The sequence below is a fragment of the Cavia porcellus genome, unplaced genomic scaffold (assembly GCF_034190915.1).
Source record: "Cavia porcellus strain 051 isolate PalLab524CR breed Dunkin Hartley unplaced genomic scaffold, mCavPor4.1 scaffold_16, whole genome shotgun sequence".
NCBI lineage: Eukaryota > Metazoa > Chordata > Mammalia > Rodentia > Caviidae > Cavia > Cavia porcellus.
The window spans coordinates 17,838,415-17,862,299 of NW_026947499.1; the positions used below are offsets into that span (position 1 = coordinate 17,838,415).

Genomic DNA, 23,885 nt, shown 5'->3' on the forward strand with positions numbered 1-23,885 from the left:
AACCCCACCCTGGGTAATTTAGTGACCTAACAAGACCCTATCTCAGAATTTAAAGGGCCTGGAGATACAGCTCACTGTAAAGGGTCTGAGGTTCAATCCCCAGCACCACAAATCATAACAAAAACTCATTTACAGTGACACACAAAAATTAAGTTGAAATTTCAGTGTATACTAATAAAGTTTTATGGGTACAGAGCCTCAGTTGTTTTAATTTTCCCTTTAGCTGCTTTATCTCTAAATGTAGAGCAGTTCCAAGACCAGATGACTTCAAAACCTAAAATACTTAGTATATGATGTTTCATATAAAGTATGCCAACCTTTGGTCTAAGAGGCAGTGTTTATTCTTTTTGTATTCCTTTTTGCACATCAAGGGCTGGAAGCATAGCAAAATCAAAAGTTTTATATATATATCTTTTTTTTTTTTCCCCTCCCCGCTTGAGCCAGGTGTAGTGACACACACCTATAATCCCAGCACTTGGCAGGCCAAGGCATGAGAATTACTGAGTCGAGGCCAGCCTAGGTTACAAAGTGAGTTTAAATCGAGCCTAAACTGCATAGTGAGACCATGCATCAAAGTCAAATCGGGCTAGGGATACAGCTCAGCAGCAAAAGCACCTGCCTGGCAAGCTCAAGGTCATGAGTTTGACCCCAACTGGGTACCAAAAAAGAAAAAAATCTTTTTCTTGAAACTCATTGACACTAGATTGAACTCCTAACCTTGCACACACTAGGGAAACACTGTATTACTAAGCTACATCCCCAGTTCTTTTTAAAACAGGAGTTCCCTAGGTAGCCCAGGCTGGCCTGGAACTTCCAATCCTTCTGCCCTAAGGGTTCCATTTAGCTGGGAGTACAGGCCTGGGCCACCACACTCAGAACAGCGAATACGAATCATGGTAACTGCTCCCTTCCTACTCACAGTCCAGCACTCAGAAGTCACAAAGCCTGTGCAGTGTAAGTATCGTCTCTCTACTTCTCCCTTGGATAAGGGAGTCCACTGCAGTCCTTCAGAGATCCCAAAGGGACCAAAAAGCAGACTGAGGAGGAATCTTCCACCTGCAGAAGCCTGTTTGCTGATCAGAATGCAGACTCCTAATCTTCCTTTCTGCACACAAAGAATGTGAGGACCAGAGAGAAGATTCCAAGGAAAAATGAAGTTTTATCCCCACTGTCAAATGTATTTGCTAGTCTCCATACTGTCACTAGATATATTCTTTCTTGCTCAATTCAAGTGCTTACTTTACAGCCCTCCACTGCATTTTTTTTTTTTTTTCTTGTTGAGACAGGGTTTCACTGTGCAGTTCAGGCTGTCCTTGAACTCACTTTGTAGCCCAAACTGGCCTTGAACTTGCAGCAATCCTCATGCCTCAGACTTCTGAGTGCTGGGATTACAGGCATGCATTGCCATGCCCAGCTCCATTGCATCTTCTTGTTTTGGTTTTGGTGCTGGGGATGGAGCCCAAGGCACAATGCACATCAAGCTCCATGCTCTCTGGCTACACTCATCTTTTCCTTCCTTCTGCAGACAGCATGGGAATCCCACCTCCATCCTGATATCCTACCAGTTCTGAGGGCTAACTGCTTACAGACTCATGGGCTACCAGGCAGTCACATCAGAAACCCTAGGGAAGTCTAGAAATAGTCACTATATTGCAGGAAGACACCCAGGACAAGATGCCAAGATCCCCCAAAGACTGCTCTTTGTCCCAGCCAATCCCAGCTAGCTTGCTCTGCTCACAGAACACAAGAGTCAGGGGCTCCAGGCAGGGGGTGGAGCCCACAGCTTACCAAGGCTTGGCCCAGGAAGGTGGGTGGGCAACTCCATAGCAGTGGAGCTTGGCTGAAGGCAAAGCAGTCCTTTCCTGAACGATGGTTGCCCTGGAAACCAGGTGGTAGGGACTGACCCACCTACAACAGTAGGCCAAGAGTGTCCACAGACGCCAAAGGAGAAGTGGTACCAGATGAAACTGCAACAATCTTTTATTAACAAATGTGCGCAGGGTTAACCTTTTAACCCAGCTGACAACAAAAACAATCTCCATCACATCCAGCTTGGGGGTGCAGACCCAGTAAAAATGGTCTCTTAAAGAATTATAAAAATATATGTATTTTATAAAAAAGTTACATTTATGTGTTGCAAAAAAAAAAAAAAAAAAAAATCTCCACGTAACCTCAGTCCATTGTGCAGCCTGTGTGCCTTACCCCACCTCAACTCCCATCAGCACCAGGAGGAAAACACTCATCCCTCATTAAAAACAAAACCCCCTTAGCTGCCTTTGTTCAACTCCCACCACCCACTACTCAAGGAAGCACCCAAAACACAGGATAAAGACCTGGCAGCTTGTGGTTTCTCACCTACTGGTCTGGGAAGGCTCATACCAAGACCACTCTCAGGAATACTGACCTCTACTACCATCAGAAAACTGACTCCCAATTTCAAGGCAGGATTTCTAGAAGCTTGCAAAAATCCTCAAGGTTTCTCCCCAGAGGGATCTGGAACTCTTTGAAAGATGGAGGGGAGAAGTTCTAAGCAAAAACACAGAATACTTTGTAACCTATGAAGTCTAAACTAGCAGCAAGCACCCAACTATGGGAGGAGGTATCAAAAAGGTGCTCATCTCCCCTTTTAATCGTAAGGCTAAAGGAGGTGAAGAGAACCAAGGGAATATTTGACCTCAGCTGTCTTGTGAGAGATGTGCATGTTTCTCACCAAGCCACCTCTGCCTTGATTGGAAGACAAACACACAGAAGCAGTCAAATGTTATCTCTGCTACCTACTTCTGGCTGGATAAACCTGCCATCCAGGACAGCCTGGTTGTTGGTTGCTTTATGTTTCTCTTGTTATTAAACAGGGTTCTCTATAGTACAGAAATTTTCAGTGACTTTACAACTGACACATCTTCAACAGCAGTGCCTCAAAAATCACAGGATTCAACCACTGCTGTGTGTGTGGGGTCACAGCTCACTCCAGTCAATGGGCTTCTTGCCAGACTTCCGCAGCAGCTCATTGGCTTTAGAAAAATGTTGACAGCCAAAGAATCCTCTATACACCGACAATGGGGAGGGGTGAGCAGTCTGCAGGACATGGTGCCGCTTCTGGAAAAGGAAGAAGACTAGTAAGTGACAGATTAGGGATGCAGCTCCCGCAGCCCCATTTAAATGCTTCCCCCTTTCAAATGGAATCTACCATCAGCACTTGTGTTAGAACTTTCTGTTTGTTCGCACACTAAACTGAGGTTGCACCGGACAGTCCCAGTCTTTGATTTGGCAGGATCTATGCCATTTGTAGGCACCAGGTAGCATTATACAGTAACTCCTCTGCTAAGACTGCACTTAGATTACATTTACTAAAGGATGTTATGATACATGTTCTCACATGTAAATGGATCAACTGTACCCTGCTTATGTCTAAATCTAAATCCAGCTAAAGCTGGTCACAATGGCACATGTCTATAACCCCTAGAAAAACCTTGAGGATGTTAGGCGACCTTCTAGAAATCTGGCCCTGAGACTGGGGCAAAGGTTTTTAATCATAGCAGAGACAAGTATCCCTGAGAATTGCTTGGTGTTTGACTGTCTCAGGAGCCTGAGATAGGAGGGCCACTGAATTTGAGAGCAACCTGGGCTACGCAGTGAATTCAAGGCCAGCTCAGAATACCAAGAGATGCCGTCTCCAAAAAAGAAAACAAAAGCATTCAGGAAAAAGCTGGTGTGGTGGTACATACGTATAATTCCAGCTATTTTGGAAGCTGGGGTTGGAAGATCATTAAGTTCAGCACCAGCCTGGGCAACTCAGCTACACTATATCTCAAAATAAAATTTGAAAAGGACTGGAGATTAAGCACATCCTGGCTTCATTTCCCAGGATCAAGGCAAAAAAACCAAACAAACAAAAATCCAGCTAAAGCCTCTTAATTCCAATGTTATATTTTTCCAAAGTTCTTAAAATGGAACACCACCCAGATGCTGAAAGCAAAGTCAAACTATACATACTTCTAAAAATTTGTGCTAGGAATTGAACTCAGGGCCTTATGCATGCTGGACACCCATTCTACCAGTGAACTACACCTATAGCTCAAAACTTACCAAGTAAAGAACAGAAAAAAAAAAAAAAAAAACCCAAGGTAAAAAACAAAAAATTTGTTTTTGCATCAAAAATTATTTCTGCTGGACGTGGTGCTACACACCTGTAATCCTAGCACTCCATGCTCAAGGCCAGCCTGAACTATGTAATGAGACCCTGTCTCAAAAAAAGAAGAAATTGTTTTTTGAGATCTACGTTGTCAGCAATGGTGGAACACTTGCTGGCACACAGGTGAGGCAGGTACCGTAGGTTAATCCCCAGTACCGTCAAACACAAACATCATCTCTATACATACAGTAATCCCTTTGGGTGAAAGAAATAAAAGATATTTATTTCCATTTTGCACTTGTCTGTAGTATCTGAATTGTGTCATCACAAAAAATCAAATACTTTGTTTTTTTAAATGTCAAATCTGAACAGACTATGTGCCATCTTTGTTTTCCTTTCAATTATATTTAAATAAAAGCTCCCTAAAAACTCAGAATAGCTTTTTAGAACATCCCTGCCTAAAAGGAGCTCAGTCTAACAGGAGTGAAAATTAAAGAGGCAGCTCAGTAGGGTCAAAAGCACAGAGCCTAAGTGCCAGAGGGCCTGAGCTCAAATCCCAGCTCTGTCACTTGACAGTTGAGTAACCAGGGGAAGCTGTTAAGAGTTCTCTAAACTGCACTTCAGTTTTCACAGGTAAATAAGCAATAACAAGATGGGTGTAGTACCACATGCCTGTAACCCCAGCACTGTGAGAGGCTGGGGGAAGGGGTCACAAGTTTGAGTCCAGCTTGGGCAACCCGTGACAACCTATCTCAAAATAAGAAACAAACAAGGATGGGATCTAGTGCAGTGTGAAGGGCCTGGGTTCAATCCCCAGCACAACAGCACCTTGCCCACAAGGTCATGGTGAGGCATCAGATGAGTGACCACCAGTAGAGCGTTATGAGAAGGAACACCAGCAAGCAACAAAGGCCTTGTCCGTCGGTGCCATTGGGCTCTGAAGGGAAAGTCAGCTGCCTCCAGGAAGGAAAAGACCCCCAGTCCCAGGATACAGGCTGTGTCCAAAATGACAGGGAAGCAGGCTTAGGACAAGGGTACAGGTGGCTCGGTCACCCTGGAGCTGAGAGCACCGAGAGTTGTGAGTCCCTCTGCAGGCTTTCCCCAGCCAGTTCAGCAGTCTAAGCCCAGCAGTCCCTTCCCAGAAGGCACAGTCAGAGGAGGCTGATCCTGGCCAAGGTGCCAGATGGGGAGGACCGAAGAGACAGCAGAGAGAGAAGCACCTGGAGAGGATAGATGAGGAGAGGACAGAGGAACAGGAGACCTGAGGGGTAGAGAGGTTCATGCTGTCAGAGTTTTGGTTGGACAACTGTGCTGATGTCATTTTTTACTGCAGAGAAGTACAGAAGTGCAAGTTTAGTGAGAAAAAAGAAGTTAGCATGGAAAATGTTGCATTTGATGGGTTTATGAGACACTAGTAAGGAGGCAGTATATATGAGATCTACTATTTAAAGAGACTTGCTAGAGATATTTAACATGGATTAATGGCGGAGCTTCTTAAGCAGTGGTTTACTTTTAGAATCATGTTGAATAATCACAGACTACCAATATACTGGACATAAACCTCCCTAAGGCGCAGCAGTTAGAAGTGACTTGCACACTTCTTCTAAACTGGATAACCACATACTGGCAGCTCATTCACAGTCAAATTCATTCAAGACTTTTTCCTCTGTGGTTCTTTCCTTAAGAAAAACCTCTGAAAATATCTTACGCATTCTAAGATGCTTTTTAATCTATTTGCTTGTGTCTGCATAGAAACACACTAGCAGGATGTATCAGAAATTTTTAAAAGCCAGTGTCTACCCAAGATGGGTGGAGGTTGAGCAGAAGGGAGCTAGGATGAGAGACAGACATATTTCTGTAAAAAAATTTTTGTAGTACTGGGGATTGAACTCAACCTCATACAAGCTAGGCAAGTGCTCTACCACTGAGTTACCTTCTCAATCCTTTTTAAAAGGTAGGATCTTGCTAAGTTGCCCAGGCTGCCTCTGTGATCCTCTGACCTCAGCCTCCTAAGTACCTGAGATTACACTATTTTTAATTATTGGTATCTACTACACTTAAAAACAATGCCCAGGGTTAGGGATTTAGCTCAGTGGCACAATCACCTGCCTGGCAAGTGTGAGGTCCTGAGTTTGATTCCCTATACCAAAACTAAACAAAAAAAACCAAACAAACAAACAAAAAAGAAAACAGTGCCCAGAGGTGGGAGGTGGGGTGGCTACTTCCAGGTGCTTAGGAATACAGAATCCCAAGCTCCATGGTGCAAGCCCAAATCCTGGCTACATCATTCACTGACAAGTTTGGGTATGTGACTTGCCTCCCTGAACCCCAATGCAAAAAGGGAATAAGGCATTCCTTCACTCCCTAAGGCCTTTGACAACTACTAAGTAAGATTCAGCACGAAAAAGTACACACTCTGATGCCTGCTGACAGTCACATTCAGTGTCAGTGAACATTTATGATACACCAGAAATAAGCCCTTGACCCCAGTTATTAAGGCATTTATGGGATAATTCCTCCCCACTTACACTTCCCAATTTAGCAACTCTGCCGGTTAGGCCATCCCTTCTTAACTCTTCTCCCTTCCATCCCAGACACCCCTCTCCACTACTCTATTAACCCACCAGCCCATGTCTTCAGAGAAATGTAGGCAGCCAGCCCCAGAGCAGAAGCAGGGCGCCGGTTAGGAGTTACAGGACTGGAATGTCACTAGCAGAGCTGTTGGGACTCATTGACGGACAGCACTTGGGAAAAGGGAAGGGGTTCAAGCAGGATTCCAGGCCCCAGATCCCTGCACACAGGTACATAAGTTACTAAATGGGGAAGAGCAGACAGACTGTAAGATGGGGGAAGATGTGGGAAGGGCAGAAATTAAAGGTTTGGTTTGGCCATGTTGGGTATTCACAATCATAGCTGGGGTTTAGCGATTACCACTAAAAGTAACTTCACTGGCAAGTTATTTTCTGATTAAGTGGAATTCCTCATGTTTTCTATATGCTCCCAAATTTCTTGAAGCCTGGACACTTGTCTCACTTATCACCTGCTGTTGGGGGGTGGAGTATCACATGTTAAAGGGAACCCAGGGACCTCTGTATCCTCTGTATCTACTATAAGCTGACACTTGCATTACCAACTACACTAAACTGCAAACTGGCCAGCTGCCTTCCTCACACAGTTAATTGTTCCTATAATTTATCCAAATTCAGCTTAGTGTTCTATGAGAATTCCAACTCCAAGAGGCTCATTTCATAATGTAAGATTTCCCAGGACCACAGACCAGTAGCAGGGATTGCTACAATTCTCTAACCTATTTTAAATATTTTTAAAAGATCATACCCTATCAATGACACTTCCCTTCTTCTGAGCGTAAGAGCCCCAGAGCAAGAAGACAAGGCCATTCAAGTTCTGATTGAGCCAGGCCACAACAGCATCGGTGAACTGCTCCCAGCCTTGCTCCTTATGTGAATTGGCTTGATGGGCCCGGACAGTGAGGACGGCATTGAGCAGGAGGACACCTATGAACACAGGCCACAGAAACAGGTGAGAAGGCTCAGAGGCAGCAGTACAGAGGGTTAAGCGCAGACATCCACAAAATCATTTGCTGTATTCTATTGGACCCAATGCAGTTGACTGAAATCAGGTCATAAAAAAGTCATTTCATCACAACCAGTGGAGACCTCTGGACAAGACAAGAGGGCATTTTATCTTCATCTCTGCTTTTCTGGCATCATCTAGGTTAAGGCAATACATACGGGTTGTAGGTCATCAGAATTTTTAAAAGAATCTCATGTGATATTAACCCCAGAGAATAACTATATGTATAACAGGAATAAGCATATCTCATAACTAAAATATTAAGAAATTGGCTTCAGGATAAAACATATTTAGCCTTTTAAATACATAACAAGCCCACTGTAGTGGCACACTCCTAAAATCCCAGCACTCAGAAGGCTAAGGTCACAGGATTGCTGCAAATTCGAGGCCAGCCTGGGCTCTAAAGTCAGTTTAACATCAACATAAATTACAAAGCAGAGACTCTGTCTCAAAAAGAAGAACACACACACATGCACACCCCATATATTATCAGACCAAAAGACTGTTGGCCTCATTCCAAGGTATATCTAGCAGTGTGGGGCTTACCTTGTTTGGCCCACCCAGATAAATCTCCATGGCCAGGATGAAGAAAACCATCTATGTCTGTCGACAGCTCTTTGTAGATGTTTTCCAAACTGCAAGCAAGCCGGAAAGGAAAAAAAACCAGAATCTTAAGCATAATTTTGAAAGTTTAGTAATCTCCAAAGATGTATGTAAAAAGGTTAAGAAGATAAATAGAACCAGTTCTTGGAAGGAACATGGAACCTGTGACCCTAATTCATAAGATAAACACCTGTAGTCCTTTGATAGGTAAATATGCCAAAGGTCTTTCTTTTCATCTGTACTGGGATTAAAGAACAGAAAAGCACTTCGGAAGACCTAAGGAAATTGATACAGTCTGGTGCGATGTGGTGGTGCATGCCTGTAACCCCAGTAACGGGGAAGCTGAGGCAGGAGGACTGCTGCAAATTCAATGGCAGCCTGGGCTACAAACTGAATTCAAGGCCAGTCTGAACTACATAGTAAGATCCTGTCTCAAACAATGAAACAATAAAAAGAAAAGAAGTTGGTACAGCAGTTACAACACACCTCCCTACTGACGCTTATAGCCTACATCCTTGTTATATTTGTATATGTTATTGTTTATGTGACACTAGGGATTAACCCAGAACCTTTGAATTGAGCTACACTCTCAGCCTCTCCCCTCACCCCACATTTTAAATTTGAGACAAGGTCTCTTTAAATTACTTGAGCTCCATCAACTGGTATACAGGTAAAGATGTGGTGTTTTTTTTTCCTACAAGAGTCCTACTCTGTAATAAAGAAGAATACATTTGAGACACTTCGAAATGAATGCACTCTGAGACCATACTTTTTTTTTAAGGTATGGAAAACTGAACTCAGGACTTTGTGCTTGCCAGGCAGATGCTGTGCTGCTGAGCTATACTCCCAACCCTAAGACCATACTCTTAAGTGAAATGAATCAGACATGTACGTAGAAATAACCATGTTGTTTCTCTGGTGTGAGAAACTAAAAGTATAAATAAGGACCAAAATATATAATAGGTATTGTGAAATAGGAAGAAAATGTTCAAGTGGGGAGGGGAGCACAGGAAGGGAACAAGTAAAAAATTTTTTAAAAATAAGCAAAGGAGGAAAAAAATGGAAACAAAGCTTTTGTAAATGAGGAGAGGAGGGATTAAAGGAAGGAGAAGGGAACGGAAAAAAAGAATCAAGTTATTTAATGTACAGGTACAAATTCTTATGATGAATGTGAGCATTATGTACATTTAAAATGTGCCCAAAAAATCTGACTCAAATAATACTAAATAAAATTTTAAAAATTAAAAAAAAATCACCAAGGCTGGATTCAAAATTACAATGCTCCTGGTCAGCTTCCCAGAATACTGGGATCATGAGTGCGGCTACTATGCATGCATTCCATATAACATTTTCCAAAGCTGTGGTTCTCGGCTATGGAGAGTGCTGCCTCCCACAGAACTTCCCACAGTGCACAGGACAGTGACTCAGCCTGACCAGCACCAGTGCCAACGTTGAGAAATAATCCTGCTCCAAAAGTTACTCAAGGCCTGCCAAACACCCGTAAAGTACACATCTGAAGGCAACTGAAGCTGGACTGGAGCCATGTATGTATACAGCAACTGTACCTGGGCGGGGGTGGAACAGGTCTTTGGACGCTGAAGCAGAGTCCATGAGCTTGACTGGGTCCATGATAAGGATCCTGTCCCAGGATGACAACCTTCACCTGCGAATATCAGGTGGCAAAGAATTAGACAAACTAGAATGCTCTGGCCCAACAAACACTTGGCTGATTATATACCCTGTAACAAGGATTACACCCAGAAACACAGTGATTCACCATTTCTGAGTTAGCCTTTTTTTATCTGGTGTGTGTATAGTACTGGTAATTGAACTCGGTTCGCAGAATGCTAGAGCAGCATTCTAGGAAAGCTCCACACAGCTAGACTGCCAATCAGTTTTAATTATCCATATAACTGGGGTTACTGCACTCATTATGCATTCTGCTGAACTCTGAAGGCTTCTTTTATGGCAAAACCCTGCAATAAGCTCCTAGTACAGAGGCCCTTATGCACTGGTGCTTCATGTTGGTAGTGGATTTCGTGATAGGGGAATGGCCTATCTAGGGACAAGGATATTTTAAACCTTCATACAATTCAGATCTCTCACTAGCAGCAGGAGCACAGATGAAAACAGGATATAGATCAGTCCAAAGGTCATAGGAGAGGATGGCAAGAGATAATGAAGAGCAATGTGGTTGTCATCTCCCAGGTGTTGAAACACAGGTACCTGGAAACTGTTGTCTGCCTTGACCTTGACCTCTTGCTTCTGCACCTGTCAGGTGGCTCTTTCTCAAAACCTTCCTCCTCAGCTGACTGACAACCTTTCCAATTCAGCTATAAGCCAATGCTACTATAACCATTAAATTCTTGTTTCTGACCTTGGTGCTCACTGGGTCACCAACATATGCTCCAGAGTGAAGCAACTCAGCCTAGTAAGGAAGCTTGCCAGCTCCAGGACTCCAGACCTGGCTAAGGGATGATCATGGGTGAATTACTTAATCTCCCTGACCCCAAATGCTCACCTGCAAAGCAGCCCACAGCCTCAACAGCATCAGAGGTGCACACTGATACTCATGAGTTGTCCCTGTTTATTTATCAGAGTGCTGCATATAACATTCAGATCAGGGCACAATGTTCAAGCAAGGAGTAAACACTGAATGTAATAAGACAGTTTATTTAAACTTCAAAAACAAGGAGTTATCCATATTGGAAACTTTTTATACTACAATATTGTGACAATTTCTAAGGATTAGACATGACTATCTTACAAGATGGTTTGTTCACCTATTTTACTCCTTTGTTTAAGATATTCACCAAACCCTAACTTCCAGTCCTAGCTCATAAAATGGGGTGGGGGGAAGGATAAAAACCCCAATCCCTTGGTGTCAGCACATGATGAAGGTATTGCAGAAGCTCAGAAAAAAAGCCAATCAGAAGGAAGTCAGCAATAGGTTTTAAGGAAGTGCCACAGAGGGACCCAGTTGTTTTTCTAAAAACAGAAATACTGCGTGGCCCTTCGCTATGATGCCAGAGTAGGCAAGACAGAGGCAAGGCTTGCATCCTATTTAAGGAGGGTCTAGCACACTCAGTTTTCAGTCTTTACAGTTAAAGTCACTTCCTTGCAAGCTTTTGAACAGGACACTGAAGTGACCAGAGCTGCCAAGCTGCAAATACACACATGAAATAACAAAGGCAGGCCATGAACTTATAAGTGGCAATTATACCAACCAGTGTGGACAAGTCGCAGAAAGGGTCAACTGAAAAATCACACACAAAGATGTAACTGTTTCATGACCCAGCTTCTTCACTACCACTGCCATAATACTTACATTGGTATGGGTTTTCGGTATTACAATACCGAATGAAAGCATACATAAAAAGTTGTTTTCAAAGAACTAGAGAACAACAGTTAGCAAAGCCTAAGAAGGGTGTAGAAGAGAGATGACAGTATAGACCAGTGTGGTGAGCCTAAGGTACACTTTTTTTTTGGACAAAGACATTCATGTAAAGTTGTACTCTCTACACTAACACCACAGCATTCAGGTTTAAAGGCAGTGTTGGCACTTTGTGATAAATACGTGGGGGGTTTGTGGTTGCAGTTTAGCATTGTCTTAAAAAGGTTCGCCATCACTGGCATAGACCATAAGTCCATCATCAATTGATTAATATAGCTAATAAAGAAAATCCGAAAGCACTCAACACAAAACAAAAATGTCTGAAGTGGTAAACATACCAGTTACCTTGATCTTATCATTACACTGTATATATGTATTGAAATCCCAGTGTACCGCATAAATATGTATAATTACTACTTGTAAATTAAAAATAAAAATATAGAGACTGGGTTTTGGTACCAGTAAGCCCAGTATGAGAGGCTGAGGTACAAGGATTCCAAGTTTGAGCCCAATAGGTGAACTTAAGTGATTTAAGAGAGATCCTACCTAAAAATAAAAATTAAACAAGGGCTGAGCATGTAGCTCAATGTGAAAGTTCTAGCACTGTCATAAATAAAATAAAATAAAAAATACTGCCTGGCATGGAAGCACACATCTATAATGCCAGCTACTCTGGAGGCTGATGCAGGAGGATCACAAATTTAATGCCAGCCTGGACAACATAGCTAGACACTCTGTTGTTCACGCTAGGCAAGTGCTCTACTACTGAGCAACACCCCCACCAGCCCATCCTTTTACTCCATCCAGTTACTCAGGATGTAACTGTTTTGTTCCTTTTGCCTTTTTTGTCTACTTTATGAGCATTTCGATTATACACACCTTCATTTTCCTAGTTCCATTAGCCAAGATTAACAAGATCTAAAAAAAACTGATCAATGATCCCTGAATAAACTTGCAACAATATACAAAATAATAAAGGGGGTCTAGTGGTGTCCCTGAGTGGTAGAATGCTTTGCCCTGATTACAGAGGGCCTCAAGTTATACCCCACCACCACAAAAGGGGGAAAAAGAAACAAACAAAAAAAAAAGCAATGAATTTTTCTAGAAAATGAGAGCGTACAGACAAAAGGCCTAAGTACATGGTTTTCTTTTCTGCTGTAAACATAGTACACAGCAAATGTCGTAAATATAGGCTGAAACCTCACAATTCCAGTACTACTATCAAATTACAGTATGAGACTTAACTCCACTGCCCCTAACACACACTATTAGATTTCCTCCCATAATAAAATTCAACAACTGTACTTACATCTTGTATGTCACACATCTGGGTCCAGGTGAATACTTGGTGTGGGGGTGGATAAACAGTGTAACGTTTTCTTTCTTCTGCAACAAATCCCATTAGCTAATTTAAAAGATAAACTAGATTTAAAATCAGATTCTCACTGGAAACCGTAAGAATTTAGTAAAACACCTTCTCACTGATCAAGCTGTTTGAAACCTCATCTAGCTCCTTGTCATGTTTTAAAATCCAGATTCCTAAAAAAGGAAAACACGGTTTCATTCAGTCTGGTTGGTGGTTTTACAAGGCCAATCATTCTTGGAGAGCCAAATTAATGGCTTGTAAGCCCCAATATCACTTTATAGTCTTAAACGAGTTTAACCAATATAAACATACAGATTCAAAACACCATGGCCTGCTTTACCCTCTTGAAAACGGCTTTTGAGGGAAAAATACAGAAAGCGCAGACGTGGCCTGCTACAAGAACCAAAGATCTCCACGTTAACCCTGTGAAAGGTAAAGCTCCGTCTCTACCTTTATAAAATACGGTTTCCCGAACTCTCCGCTGAGGTGCTTCTTCCAGCTGTCCCCAAAGCCCACCGGCACGTTGCGGGCCGCGAGTCTGAGCAGCGCCGCGGCCTTGTTTTTCTGGATGCGGTCCAGTTGCTCTGGGCTCAGCGGCGAGGAGGGCGGCGTGCCGGGCTCATCCTCTCCGGCCCGGGCCTTCTTGGCGACGCTGGCCTGTAAAGTGTCCCCGCAAGGGCGAGTTAAGAACCGCAGGGACTCCCTGCCAGGAGCCTGCAACTTCCCAGCCAAACCTTGCAGCCCATGGCAAAAGATGCCCATGGCGGAGCAGGCGCGAGCCAGTTAGGCCCAGTCTGAATATCTGCAGCTTAGGAGGGGCTGTGAGGCCTGTGGCATCCCCACTAGGACTCCCGAGACAGTGAACCCACCACCCGAACGCCCCGAACGCCCCGCCCCGCCAGACCCGCCACTCGAGTCCTCACGTGGTCTTTTCGCGGCAAAAAGCCTCAGCAGGAATCCCGCCCCTTCCCCCTTCTAATTGGGCGGAAGGCTGAGCAGGGCGGGCCACTTGCACGCTAATTGGCGCCGCGATCGCAGGGGCTCGTCCCCATTGGCTAGCGCCTCACTATGGCGGCCCGCGAGGGACAACTACGGGCTGTTTATAACACGTGGAAACTGTTTTGAACACGGGGGTCCCAATTTACTGCGTCAATGGTGTGCTCTTGCATCCCCTGAACCAGGCCAGACCCCTCCACTCTCGCACCCTCAGAACTAGGTAGGTAACCTGCCTTCCTTTCTCTTGTCCCCAGCTCCCAAAGCAGTCCCCGCCGTGCCTCACCGTCACATCGCTGTTCTCCTCAGCTACGGCGGCCACGCCGGCCCGTGGGTGTGCCGGCTCGGGACTGCAGACACGTCGTTTCCCGGTGGGGGTCGGGGAGAAGAAGGAGTACAAGGTCTTCTGGCCGATCATCCCGGAGCCGGAGCCGAGGTAGGAGTGAATGCTCGCCGCCCAGGGACTTAAAATTGGCGCCAAGCGGTTCGCGCATGCTCCGAGTGGGAAGGGTCTTGGCAGAGGGCGGTGGAGGGCCCAGTGCGCAAGTGCAACAGGGGCGGTCGCCCCGGGCCCTAAGAGCGACGTTGGGCGTGGAAGATAACCGAGGGCCTGCTTATTCATTCATTGAGTCTGTACCGCCCATCTCTGCCTCAGGTCTTGTTCCTCCACCTCTCTGCTGTTTAAAAAAAACGAAAACCAAAAAACCCTGCCCTAATTAGGGGTTTGGTGGGAATGAGCTTTTGTACATACTGTCTTATCCGCTTTTCACAGCCTGTTTTACTGAGGACAAACGGGTTTACAGCAAGCATTTGCCAAATCTGTAAATGTTGGGGGAGACTTGAAGATCATAGGGATTAATTCCAAGCTATTCATTCCTAGATGGCACCACGGTATCCCTCCAGCCCCAGTAATCACATCCAAGATTCGTTTTTTTCCTTTCTCCCTTCCTGTGTCTAAGTAATACTGATATTCAAATCAGCAATATCTTCCTTTTGTTCTCTCTTCAAAACAAATTCCAGTTTAGTGACTGTTTTCCTATCTTTAAGCTACAAGCTCAGTTGGCTTTGTTACCTCACTTAGGTTCATTTGCTCACCACTGGTCAATCAAAGGAGGCCATATATTTTGGTAATATATTTGGTTTTCTAAATACCAAAAATATTTGGTTTTCCAAATATTTTGGAAAAAAGGATTTATTCAACAAAAGTTCCAAAGAAGGTGGACAAGTCTGGTTGCCTCAAATCACCATCTTTCCCCTATACAGTTAGACAAGGGCCTTTTATAGTAAGGAACAGTGGAGGGGGTACAAACAGAGATGATGCAGGTCACATTTGTTTTATCACTTCCGGCCACCTTCAGTTCCTTGTTCCCTTTCTTATGGAAAGGCAACTGTGCTCCATCCAAGCCTCCCAGTATCAGCGTCTGTATATTATGTCACTTCTTTTGGACTGGGGGGCAGCAGAGGGACCTTTGTTGGTTCGGTGCTCCAGGGGAACATATGGAGAAGTTGGTTATTTCGAAAAGAAAAAACTTTCAATTCCACTTGGCAGAGTCTCTTTCCTACTTGAATGATCTTTTTGAAATGTAAACTGCACCACACTCACTGGTTAAAACCTTCCTGCTTTCAAAGATGCTTAGAATAAGGGTATTTTCTCTTTGGTTTTGTTTTTGGTACTGGCACGATCCCACACTTACCAGGAAAGCTTACTTGAGCCGCTGAGCTAAGTCCCAGGCCCTAATGATGCTTAGAATAAAATTCCACATTCTTAGGCTGGGGATTTAGCTCAGCGGCATAAGTGCCTCCGCCTGCCTTGCAAGCAGGCAGTTGTGAGTTCGATCCCTGGTACCGATAAAAAAGAAAAAGATTAAAAAAAAAAAAATTCCACATTCCTACCCAGCTCTCCAGGTGGTTTCCGTTTAGGCAGCCCTACTACCCCATCTGTTTCCCAGACCTTGGGCCTACACACTAACTACCCTGTCCTGCAGAGGCCTTCGCGCCCCCGCCAACCCCCAAATTTTTCCCTCTGCCTAGAAAGCTTCATCCCTATGCTCAGGACCTTCCCTGCCAGGCCTCCCAGCCTGTCGATGTAATGGTAACTTCTACACTACACAGAATTATCTCATTTATACTTAGTTTTTTCTGGGTCTATCTCCAAAGTGTAGTCTGGATGAGGACATGAACTTGAGCCTTGCTGCCAGCGCCCAGGACAAACAGCTTAAGAATAAGAAGGGAGAGCGCTGATGGTTGAACATTTATATAAAATTTAAACACGTAGGGGCTGGGGATTTAGCTCAGCGGCATAAGCGCCTGCCTTGCAAGCAGGCAGTTGTGAGTTCGACCCCCCCTACAGGAAAAAAATAAATAAAATACGTAAAGTTGGGCGCGGGGGTGCACGCCTATAATCTCAGCAATGTAGGAGGCTGAGGCAAAAAGACTGTGAATTTGAGCTCGGCCTAGAAGACAACAATGAGGCCCTGTCTCAAAATAAAAAAGGGAGAGGAGGAGGCTAAGGGTATATAGCTCAGGGAGAACGCCCTGGATTCAATCCCCAGGAGTGAAGGAAGAGGAGGAAAAGGAGGAGAAGACAAAAAACAAACAAACCTTAATCTAGGAATTTTATCCTCCACCCCCAACCTAAGATGGGGAGGACAAATTGCAGAACAAAACTGTAGTACTATCTGCGAGACCGAACAGGGCAGTGTCTGCGATGCATTGAGCGGCCGAGAGGTGGCGCAAGCAGGCAGAGAGCATTTTGTTTTGCCGTCTGCAAGCGCTTCCCCGCTGGACCCGGAAATGCGCAGCGCTGAGCGAGCTGCGGGCGGGGTGAGTGCTTTTCCCGCCAGCCAGGGAGAGTCTAAAGGGAAACCTCAACGGCGCACACCCCTGTGCCCGCACGAGTTACACTCCAAATTACTATCACAGTAATTTGGGGGAGGGGGGCTTACCACTTCGATTCCGAGTCACTCCTGTGACTCGCACCGCCCGGGTTACCTATTTTAATGTTGACGTGGAGCGTGTGACCATACCTCCTTAGCGTTGTGAGCCTTTGGAAGTATAGACCTGCTTGTCTGCGTTTCTTTGAACAAGCCCTTTGGCCCGCTCTGGGTGTCAGGAGCCCCATCTGGAAAATGAAGGTCTGGGTTTCGGTTTTCAAAGTTGGCGGTGGCTTGTAAAATTTTAGGAATGATTTCTTTAAAACTTAACACACTTGGATGTGGAGTGGGCGTGTAGGCTTTTGCATGGTAGCCGGCAGCCTCCTCGTGTTTTGGCACCAAGGCTCCAAGCATGCTAAGTAAGCTTATCTCCCAGCTCCAGCCAGCTGATTGGAATGCACAACCAAGTATGTGTGGGAGACCCTGGGCCTTTCCCTGCTGTCCCTTCCCAGCTCTAATGCCCTCTGCACTTCCTTTCTAGGAGATAGTCTTGAACTTTAAAATGGAAACTTAATAGGAACACTGTGTGGGAGCACTTCAATGAATAGATTTCTCATCCAAGACAAAACGTGGGCACTCTTCTGCTTCACCACTTCCACTTACTGTGGAGAAGAGGGATGGAAAGATTCCTGGTGAAGCAGGCTCAAGGAGACCAAGCAGGAAAAGGGGAGCAGCAAGAACAAACCCAAGAAGAATCAGTTACATTGGGCAAAGACCCAGGAGGCCCAAGGAAGAGGCCCAGGAGAGACACCGCAGACAGGGCCATCTGCGGGGCAGGCCCTCGCTGGCAGCACATCCGGGCTGAGGGCCTGGACTGCGATTACACAGTCCTGTTTGGCAGAGCTGAGGCAGATGAGATTTTCCAAGAGTTGGAGAAAGAAATAGAATATTTTACAGGTAAGCAGAGGACTGTTTGTGCGCTGAATGCCTGTTTAATAAAACTAGTGCTCGGGGCTGGGGATTTAGCTCAGCGGCATAAGCGCCTGCCTTGCAAGCAGGTAGTCGTGACTTTGATCCCCAGTACCAATAAAAAGGAAAAAGACCAAAAAAATAAAACTAGTGCTCTTTGTCAGGAACCTCAGTTGATGAATTCAACAAATATTCTCTGGGTGCCTTGGGATACAGAATTTTAAAAAGCAGGATTGACCTACCACTGGGAACTAACAGATGACAAGAATGACTGTATCTGGCTACTTGCAAGGTTCACTTGAGAAAGTTTAAAAAATATTAAATATGCTGTTGCTTTGGAAGACCAACTGAATCAGAATAGCTGGGGATACAGCCTGGGCTTCAGTGTTTTTAAAAGGCTTTCCAGGGGCTGGGGATGTAGCTCAGCGATAGACAGAGCACTTTCCTAGCATGTACAAGGCCCTGCGTTCAATTCTGCACAAGATGATGGTGGGGCTTCAAGAGGATTCTCATGTGCATCCAGGGTTGTGACTCACTGGGCCAGTGGGAGAGGTGGTGGACAACCAGGTAATTCTTCTGCCTTAGTGCTGAGTGGTTCTCAGCCTTACCTGGAGAAACTGGTGCCAGACAGAACTGTGATGGCGTCCCATGCAGTCTGATTTCTAAGGAGCTGGCAGGTGGTTCTGATAGTGCTGTTCTAAGGATCCGAGGTTGAGCACCATTTCCACCTTGTGATGAACACAACAGCAGCCTGGCCTAGCCTGAGCTGAATGAGCCTCAACTTCCATGCAGCCACGGTGCTGTAGGCCCAAGGCTGACAAAACCATCCTGAGGGTGCAAGCTTACCTTCATTGTACTCAAAGCTCAGGCTCTCTTGTGCTGCTTCTTTAGTCAAGGCAATGAAGCAGTAGTGTTTTTTAACAAGTGACCTCAGGCCATGTTTCTCCAAGTGTAAGACAAAAATTACTGTTTTTTTTTTTTTTCCTTCAGGACTGGTGTTTGACCCTAGAATTTCTCTACCACTGAGCTACATCCCCAGCCTTTTTATTTTTTGAAGTAGAGTCCTGCTAGGTTGTGCCAGGCAGGCTTTGAGCTTGCGATCTTCCTGCTTCACCCTCCCAAGTGCTGGCATTGCAGGCATTTATGTTCCACCACATCCAGCTAAGATCATGTAATGGTCCTTACGTGAAAATTTTGGGCAGGCCACCATGTTATTTTTCCCTCATTACTGAAGACTGAACCCAGGGCCTTTTAACTGAGCTACATTCCTAGCCCTTTTTTAATTGTTTGAGACAGTCTCACTAAGTCACTGAGTTGCCTGCCTGGTCTCAATTTGTGATCCTCCTATTTCAGCCTGCCAGAGTGATAGGATGGCAGGTATGTGTCGCTGTGCCTGGCTGCCACAGTGGTTTTTTTGAGGAGATCGTCTCCAGCAGGGCATAACACAACAAAATGAAGAATAGAAACAGTATTCCTCTTTTCCTTCCTTGACTCCGGAATACTCAGGGAGTGTGCTGGGCACTTGTTCCCCTGCATCCTGGGTGGCCCACAGGAATGGAATTGCTGTTTCATCTGCACAGGTACACTGGCCAGGGTCCTGGTATTTGGGAAGTGGCACAACGTGCCAAGGAAGCAGGCGACATATGGTGATGCTGGGCTGACCTACACGTTTTCAGGCCTTGTGCTATCTCCAAAGCCCTGGATTCCAGTGCTAGAGCGAGTGCGGGATCGAGTCTTTGGAGTGACAGGACAGACCTTCAACTTCGTGCTTATCAACAGGTGACACCTTCCCTATTTGGTGGACTAAATTTTATTCATCTACCGTTTCTTCTGGAAGGGCTTGGGACTCCACTATACCTCAATCGTTTGTATAAATCTTCCAAAGTGCACAAGGGACAGAGCAGTACTGCAGTGTGAGCTCAGTCTCTTTGTGGCACTTGTGTGCAGTAGGAGGTAAGGGAGGATTAACTTACGAAGACAGTTTGGCTGGGTTATTTCAGATGATATTAGACAGGTGAAGTGACTGCTCAAGTGACAGAGGAAAGGGCTGCAGTTTCTGGCAAAGTTGCTCAGCAGCAGCACTGCTGGCATTCACTGTGGAGGCTGACATGTACTTGGTAGAGCGCTGACCACATCCCTGGACTGCATTGAGTAGATGCTCGCGATACCCCTTCCCCATCACAGTGGCCAAAAATATGCCCAGACACTGCCCAGTGTCTCCTGGGGCAGAATCACACTGTGCTGAGGGGAAGGCTACTTTAGAACTTTAGATGAGGTGGTTAGAGAAGGGTGCAGGGGCAGTGCTATATGAACTGGAAACTAAATGGAAATCTCGAGGTACAGAGAGCCAGAGAAGTGCAAGAGGGCCCCGACTGTCCGTGCAGCAGGGATGCCTCTGGTGTGGCTGTGTCTTGGTCATCACTGGGATGCAGCACCTAATGCCCACAGCTTAAAGGAGGAGATATGTCTTTTGGCTCACAATTACAGTCCATAGTCTGTGGGCAGAGAGGCTTGGTGAAGGACAGCTGCTCATATAATGGTGGCCAGGAAGATGAGAGGAGCTAGTGAAGAAATGTATACCCTTCCAGATTATGTCCCACTCCATAACAGCAAGCCAGGTACATTGCCCTTGTGATCCAAGCACCTTCCACATACATAAGGCTTTGGGGGGACATTCCAGATCTAAACAGTAACATTCTTCCCCTGACCCCTCAAATGATTCTTGTCCATCTCTTTATGTAAAATTCATTTAGTCCATTTGTAAGAGTTAGCAGTCTTTCCTGAAAACTCTCAAGTCCAAAGTCTCACCAGAGACTCAAAGCACACTCTTAGCAGTGAGCCCCTGTAAAAATCAGAAAGTTACACAGTGCTGGTCAGTAGCACATGGTAAATATTTCCATCCCAAAATGGACAAATAGGGATATAGCAAAGAACAAGAACCAAAGCAAAATAGACACCCAGCAGGGCAAACATTAAGTCCTGTGGCTCACATTCAGCAGCCAGGGCAAGCTGGGGCCAGATGTGAACTCCAAAATGCTTGGCAGCCTCTTATAGCATTGCCTGTCACAGCCCTTGTGGCTTCTCTCCCAGGGTGGCTTTGCTCCCTAAGAGCAGACAGTCTGTGTTCCTGGCATCTCCAGTTTCCTGGGTCTTCTCTGCACGTTCTGCTTCACTCACAGCTTCATGTGCTGCTCTCTCAGGGGTAAACTGCCTGTCTCCCCAGGCCTTTATTTAAAATCTGGGTAGCAGCCTCCATGACCCCTTGCATTGTGTATGCCTGTAAAACCAGCACCATCAAGAGGATGCCAGGATCTATCATCCTAAGGAGCAGCTCTCCCTCTTTGGATCATGGCTGCAGAAATCTCCAAGAACCTGGATGCCTGAGCACTGTGAACCAAATCCCAGGGAACCAGTTCCCTAGGAAGCTGTTCTTGAGTAAGGTACCCTGGCGCTCTCCTCTTAAAGCAGTTTTTTGAATCCTGGAACCTGAAAAGGGCAGTCTTGCAATTTCTGAGATGCCCTCAAGCCATCTTTCGTGTTGTCCTGAAACAGTGGTGCCTCAGTTACAAACCCTTTTGTTTGCAATTTGGCAAAATTATGGGGTTTTTTTGTTTGCCAACTCTGCATCAGGTGACAAATGACTACAGCTATGTTTTCCACACAAACACAAATGTGACCATCTTTTCCAAAATCATAGAACAAATTAATTTCTTGAACTGAGGTACCACAGTATAAAGTATTTGGCTTCTTTTTAATGCTAATCTTTTCAACATCACTCTCCAAAGTACCAGCTTTGCTGTTTCTAGCCAAAGTTTGTACCATTCAGCTGTGGTTTTTGGCCCTAATGTTCAATGTAGATCTGATTAAAAGCTTCCAACAGTACCTATGCCACAACTTGAATGCTGAGCTGCTTTAAAATTTCTTCCACCAGAATAGTCCACTGCCCTTAACCTCAGTCTCTTGCAAGTCTTAATGCAGAGAAGTGCAGAGAAGACCCCAGGAAACGAGATGCCAGGAACACAGACTGTCTTGCAAGTGCATGAGCAAAATGTATTTTCTGTCAGAGCATTACATGCATGGTCTCTAGCCCAGCTGCCAATGGAGTCCTTCCCAACTAAAAAAACTCAAAACTGGCCTTTACCATCTGCATTTCTATCAGTATTCTGATCTTCTGAGCTTTGACCATTCTCCCATCAATCTTGGCTCACAGCATTGTAGAGCTTCTCTAGCTGGCATCTCCAAAGCTTTCTAAACTCTTCCTGCAAGCCGATTCCAAAGGTTTCTGAATCACATAGTCAGGTAGTCCTTTAGCATCAACCCCGTTCTTAGTCATGTGCTTGTTGCTGGGGCACAATACCTTCATGCACAACTTAAAAGAGGAGATATTTATTTTGGCTTATGGTTAGAGTCCATCATCAGTGGGCTCCAAGGCAGAAATGGCAAAGCAGAGTGCCTGGTGAAGGAAAGCTGTTCACATCTAGGTAATCAGGAAGCAGAGACAAGGAAGGAGCTAGTGAGAGAGAGAGAGACCCTTCCAGGTCATGCCCTCCAGTGACCACCTCCCCCCAGACCCAACCTCCCAAAAGCAAGTCAGCTCCATGATCCAGTTACCTTCTATACATTGTGATGCATTAGAGGGACAGTCCTGATCTAAACATAATGGGTTGGAAGGCACTGAATGAGAGAGATGGGTAGGATGTACTCAGAGGCGGGCAGGGCGGGGCCAGACTGCAAGGAAAGGGGCTTTAGTATAGGGAAGAGTCATTTTATGTGACAGAGCCTTATATATTATGTGTAAGTACCGGGAGACATGACTTTGGCTGCTTTGAATGTGTTAAACTAGAGGACAAACAGGACTAGGTTTCCAAGTAAGAATGCTTCAGGTGGGGCTGATCTGGAGACCCAGGTAAGGACCTCAGGGTCCTGCAGAAACATAGCAGGACCAGCACACAGAGCACCATTTCATACTGCAAGAAAATGAGGAGCCTGCAGTATCAGTGAGTCCCTGGTGGGGAGGAGGGGTGGGTTCTAAACTTCTAAACTGTGCTTGTTCTCATCCCAGGTATAAAGATGGCAGTGACCACATTGGGGAACACCGAGACGATGAAAGAGAGCTCGCCCCAGGAAGCCCCATTGCTTCTGTCTCCTTTGGGGCCTGTAGGGACTTCTTCTTCAGGCATAAGGAGTCCCGAGGAAAGAACCCCCGCCGGAAGGTGGAGGCTGTCAGGGTACAGCTGGCCCATGGAAGCTTGCTGATGATGAACCCCCCTACCAACACTCACTGGTATCACAGTCTTCCTGTCCGCAAGAAGGTCCTGGCTCCAAGGGTCAATCTGACATTTCGAAAAATTTTACCTACTAAGAAATAAAAAATGTTTTTAACAATTAGTACTTCTAGTCTCTGAGTTTTCTTTTTTTTTCTCATACTGGAGATTGAACCACAGTTAATTTACCACAGAACTGTATCCCCAGCCCTTTTTTATTTTGAGACAGGGTCTTGGTAAGTTGCCCAAGTAGGACTATTATAGCTTGTATCCCCCCCAAAGCCTCATGTGCTCATAGATGGCACTTTTTGGAGCTGGTTGGATCTGGGGTGTGTGGTACTGTTAGCCCAGTGACTAGCATAGTTACGGATGTGGATAATGCTAGTAGCCTGGATGGAATAAAAGGTAACAGGAAGCTTGCTTGCTGCTTCTGGTACTTGCTGCCTGCCTTACCATGAACTGTTTCTCCTCTGTGATGCCACCCTGCCTTGGAGCCAGGCTACTATGGACTGAAACTTCCAAACTAAGTTGAAATAAGTCTCCTCTTTTAACTTGTGGGTGTTGGATATTTCGTCCTAGTGATGAGAAAAGTGACTAAGAGAGGGACCTAACCTTGTGATCCTTGGCCTCCTGGAGTGCTGGGATTTCAGGCATCTGCCACAGCAAATGGCTTCTATTTTCTCAGTGCCTGAGAAGA

General features: G+C 45.3%; 2 protein-coding genes across 6 annotated transcripts; one reads left to right on the forward strand and one right to left on the reverse strand.

Annotated features, from left to right (window-relative positions):
- Window positions 1-1,962: 1,962 nt before the first annotated feature.
- Window positions 1,963-14,529, reverse strand: Ung (uracil DNA glycosylase). The gene is made up of 7 exons (XM_003477761.5): window positions 14,369-14,529; window positions 13,540-13,746; window positions 13,033-13,128; window positions 9,895-9,992; window positions 8,273-8,361; window positions 7,469-7,647; window positions 1,963-3,096 (listed from the first exon to the last, which is right to left on the reverse strand). Exons 1-7 carry the CDS (start codon window positions 14,498-14,500, stop codon window positions 2,956-2,958), a joined length of 942 nt encoding a protein of 313 aa, XP_003477809.1. The 5' UTR covers window positions 14,501-14,529; the 3' UTR covers window positions 1,963-2,955.
- Alkbh2 (alkB homolog 2, alpha-ketoglutarate dependent dioxygenase) lies at window positions 14,392-23,312 on the forward strand. Of its 5 annotated transcripts, none has more exons than XM_013142137.2 (4): window positions 14,392-14,518; window positions 17,497-17,912; window positions 19,505-19,703; window positions 22,987-23,312. In XM_013142137.2, exons 2-4 carry the CDS (start codon window positions 17,633-17,635, stop codon window positions 23,291-23,293), a joined length of 786 nt encoding a protein of 261 aa, XP_012997591.1. In that variant the 5' UTR covers window positions 14,392-14,518; window positions 17,497-17,632; the 3' UTR covers window positions 23,294-23,312. The 5 variants fall into 5 exon arrangements, with proteins under 5 accessions (XP_012997591.1, XP_063081858.1, XP_003477813.1 ...); XM_063225788.1 differs by lacking the exon at window positions 14,392-14,518 and adding an exon at window positions 14,641-14,737; XM_003477765.5 differs by lacking the exon at window positions 14,392-14,518 and adding an exon at window positions 16,791-16,905.
- Window positions 23,313-23,885: the final 573 nt, after the last annotated feature.

Bases quoted from the DNA above. Each gene is read 5' to 3' on its own strand.
- Ung (XM_003477761.5), bottom strand. From the start codon at position 14,500: ATGATCGGCCAGAAGACCTTGTACTCCTTCTTCTCCCCGACCCCCACC. The intron at 13,747-14,368 runs GTGAGGCACGGC...GACACTTTACAG, and splicing joins AGGAGAACAGCGATGTGACG to GCCAGCGTCGCCAAGAAGGC. The intron at 9,993-13,032 runs GTAAGTACAGTT...TGATATTCGCAG, and splicing joins AGATGTGTGACATACAAGAT to GTGAAGGTTGTCATCCTGGG.
- Alkbh2 (XM_013142137.2), top strand. From the start codon at position 17,633: ATGGAAAGATTCCTGGTGAAGCAGGCTCAAGGAGACCAAGCAGGAAAA. The intron at 17,913-19,504 runs GTAAGCAGAGGA...TCATCTGCACAG, and splicing joins AGAAATAGAATATTTTACAG to GTACACTGGCCAGGGTCCTG. The intron at 19,704-22,986 runs GTGACACCTTCC...TTCTCATCCCAG, and splicing joins AACTTCGTGCTTATCAACAG to GTATAAAGATGGCAGTGACC.